The 3,057-nt window shown below is 59.0% G+C and overlaps 2 protein-coding genes across 2 annotated transcripts in view; one reads left to right on the forward strand and one right to left on the reverse strand.

The window, feature by feature from the left end:
• UBE2M (ubiquitin-conjugating enzyme E2M) overlaps positions 1–601 on the reverse strand; it is a 3,565-nt gene extending 2,964 nt beyond the window's left edge. Inside the window, exon 1 of the mRNA XM_011959131.1 lies at positions 63–601. Within this exon, the coding sequence (XP_011814521.1) occupies positions 63–428 (366 nt within the window). The 5' untranslated portion in view covers positions 429–601. The remainder of the gene's footprint in view (positions 1–62) is intronic.
• Positions 566–3,057, forward strand: part of LOC105524036 (CENPB DNA-binding domain-containing protein 1-like) — a 30,763-nt gene continuing 28,271 nt past the window's right edge. The window contains exon 1 of the mRNA XM_011959128.1: positions 566–774. The gene's annotated coding sequence lies outside the window, so the exon portion shown is untranslated. The remainder of the gene's footprint in view (positions 775–3,057) is intronic.

Genomic DNA, 3,057 nt, shown 5'->3' on the forward strand with positions numbered 1-3,057 from the left:
ATTCGGCTGTTCTCGGGCCCGCCCGGCCCCGCCCCCACTGCCCCGGGCCGCTCCTTCCTTGCCCTCGCCCACTCTGGTCTCAGGCCCCGCTGCAGCTGCGGAGTCGGGGCTCCCCGGCCGTGCCGTTTGCCGCTCAGCTGATCCCTCCGCGAACGGGCTGCGGCTAGGGCTGGAAGGAGGACGCGGCAGCCGCGGTGACGGCGGGTGGGTATTGGAGGATCGTCTTCCGCGGCAGCAGCGGCTTCAGCGCGGAGGTCTGCAACGGCCTCGGGCGCCCCGCGGCTTCGGATATTTCCGCTGCCTGCCCGCTTTGGCTCTTCCCGCCCGGCCTGCGTTGTGCGCCTGCGCAGCCGCCGCAAACCCGCGTTGCTCAGCGATGGAGTTTGGGGTTCGGCCTCCTTCGGCTGGACTCGGGTATTTCCGTTCATGGAGATGACGCTTCGGCGGCTCTGCGAGTCACTTCCGGCGACTCTCGCGGGGCCGGGCAGGAAGCGGGGTTAGCCGCCATCTTTTAGTGGGGCAGACTGGGCCACTTTGCTCGCGGTCACACTCATGCTATGTTGTGTATGTGCAGAGCGCGGCGGGGGTGGTCGTCTCCGCTGCTGCCGCCACCCACACGGCCTGCCTTGGACCCCATAGGTCACAGACAAGGCAGGGTGATCGCGGCAAGACCCTGAGTGAGACTAGAGGCGTTACCCAGAGGGTGCGAGGTCGAGCACCCTCACTGTCCTATCGCAAACCCAAAGATCCCTGTTCCTGGAGATTCTGATTGAGGTAAACTAACAAAACATGTATTGTGCCAGAGAGTGGTAAGCACTGTGGTTACAGTGGTGTAGGGGAAGACCGGTCGGGGTGGACACTTGGGGAACGTGACGTGCGGGCGGAGCCTGGGCACTATTGGCATGGGCCCCGAGTTCCAGCGGAGACGCACTGGAGTTTCTGCGGTTCCCCTACTGTCTGGAAAAGGGGATGGAGGCGGGGTCAACTTCCCATCCAATTACAGCTCAGCGTGCCTCGGAGGGCGGGAGGAAACGGAACTCTGCGGGTCTGCGACTTCCGGCCGTCACCACGGAAACTACCGGCCCCGGGAGCGCCTGGTGTGGTGGCCTTTCCCTGCGGGGGGCCCCAGGCGCCACTCCTCTGATTCTGCAGATCCTCCCCCAGGAGTGGCCTCTGGCCAAGGCTGGCTTGCCTGCTTCCCCCGAGGTCAGGCCCCTAGTCTTGGGGGTTAGGGTGACTTGAAGCAGCAGGGGGAAGTCCGGCTGCACCCGGGAAGAAGCTTGGACACACAAACTTCAAGTCTCTGTTACTGGAAATGCCCAGGCCAAGGCTAGCCTGACACCTGCCCAGAGCGAGACCTTGAGTGGGGTTTAAGGCTCAAGCTGTACCCTGCTGCACACAGACCCCTTCTTTGAAACTGCCTTTCACCCTGTGTTACCTGCACCCAAGTCATCCATTGGAGGGGTGGGGGAGAGGGGCTGTGTGAAGGACCTGGACAATGGGATGGAAGGGGAAGATGGCTAGGGCAAAATAGTCAATGGCACTGGGCCCTGGAGACGCTGCCCTGAAGCCTGCAGTATGCTGAACTTGCGCTCTCAGCGTCTGTCCACTTTCACCTCAGCTGCGTTTCCACTGGTTTGCTGCTGGATCTATTCCTCACTGAATCCTTCCAATGTGCCTAGGGTCAGGGTGGGAGAAGTCTTCAGCTCTAGTGATGGGAATGATCACCACAGGGCAGGGAAACTGGCCCAGGGCCTGCAGTCTTTGCTTCTCAGACTGGTTGGGGATCCATCTGCAGGGTCCTACACCCTCATCACCTGCTGCTTGTAAACACGAGAACAGGAAAGTCCTGAAAAATCTGAATTTCCAGGTAAAATCCTCCAGTTTTAAAACTAGGAAATGGTGTACACCTAGGAAGGTGTAAAGAAGTTTTACAAAGACATCCTGAGGCAGAATCTGGATCACCAGGTGTCAGTTTGCTCCTGCTGGATCGCATGATCTTGGTTGGCTAGGGAGAATCTGGCCTGTCTGGGTCCTCTCTTGGGGTTTGGCTTGGCCCATGGCTCAGGGGACAGCCATGGCAGGGTGTGGAGGGGAGCATGCAGGTTTCAGGCATCAAGTTTAGGCACAGTACCACCCACAAACCTGGGGGTTGGCAGATCCAAGTGGGATCCTTGGCTCCCAGCTGCACGAAGTGCTGTGACCCCACTGGTTCCCTTTGTTCCTCTAGTATTAAGGGTGAGATGCTGAATGTCCCCATGAGTACAGCTCTTCAGTGGGTGCTCCCACTGATAGGTGGATATAGGTAGAAAGCCTTGGCCGCTCATGACCACTTCAGGGAGTAGGGTGCTGTTGGGGTAAGGACGACTGGACAGCTGAGCTGGGGTGGGAGACGTAGTATCATGGGAATCATCAGCGCTGACTTGGAGCAAGGAGGACTGGTGGGCTCAGGAGGCTGGTAACCTCCCTGAGGATTGAGTGTTCTCCCAACCCTTGGAGGCCCTGGTCTCAGTGTCAAGGGAAAATCCTATGGGATGTCGTTGCCAGAGAAGGGCTGGGCTCCAGATCTGCCCACCTAGGCATCACTGCGCAGGGCAGAGACTACAAACACCCCTCTTCACCTGCAGCTGTGTTAGGGGCAGGCCAGAACAGGGGTTGGAAAGGGAGAAAAGACTAGGGTAGCAGCATCTCTTCCCCCTGGCAACAGCAGGTCCTTCCAGGAGCAACAGTTTTTACATACCTCCCAGAACCAGGCTCATTGGGCCCCTTGGAGACACCCACACCAGTGCCCCCTCCTCAGGAGTCTCCTAGGCCTTTGGGGCACCCTCCTGAGAACAGACCTCCAGACCAGCTGAGCAGTACCCCCTCAGGCCCACAGGGCTTCCCTGCCAGCTAAGAGACCCCAGGACCAGGTCAGCAGTGCCCCCTTCTCAGAGGCCTGAGTTTTAGCTCCATGGGAAACTCACTGGAGCTTCTAAGTTGCAATGCTTCCCTTTGTTCTTCTAGGCCTAAGGGTCTAGCTGCTTCCTGCAGGAACTTTCCCATTTCTTTTTTTTT

The sequence above is a fragment of the Colobus angolensis genome, unplaced genomic scaffold (assembly GCF_000951035.1).
Source record: "Colobus angolensis palliatus isolate OR3802 unplaced genomic scaffold, Cang.pa_1.0 Scaffold480, whole genome shotgun sequence".
In the NCBI taxonomy this organism is placed as follows: Eukaryota; Metazoa; Chordata; class Mammalia; order Primates; family Cercopithecidae; genus Colobus; species Colobus angolensis.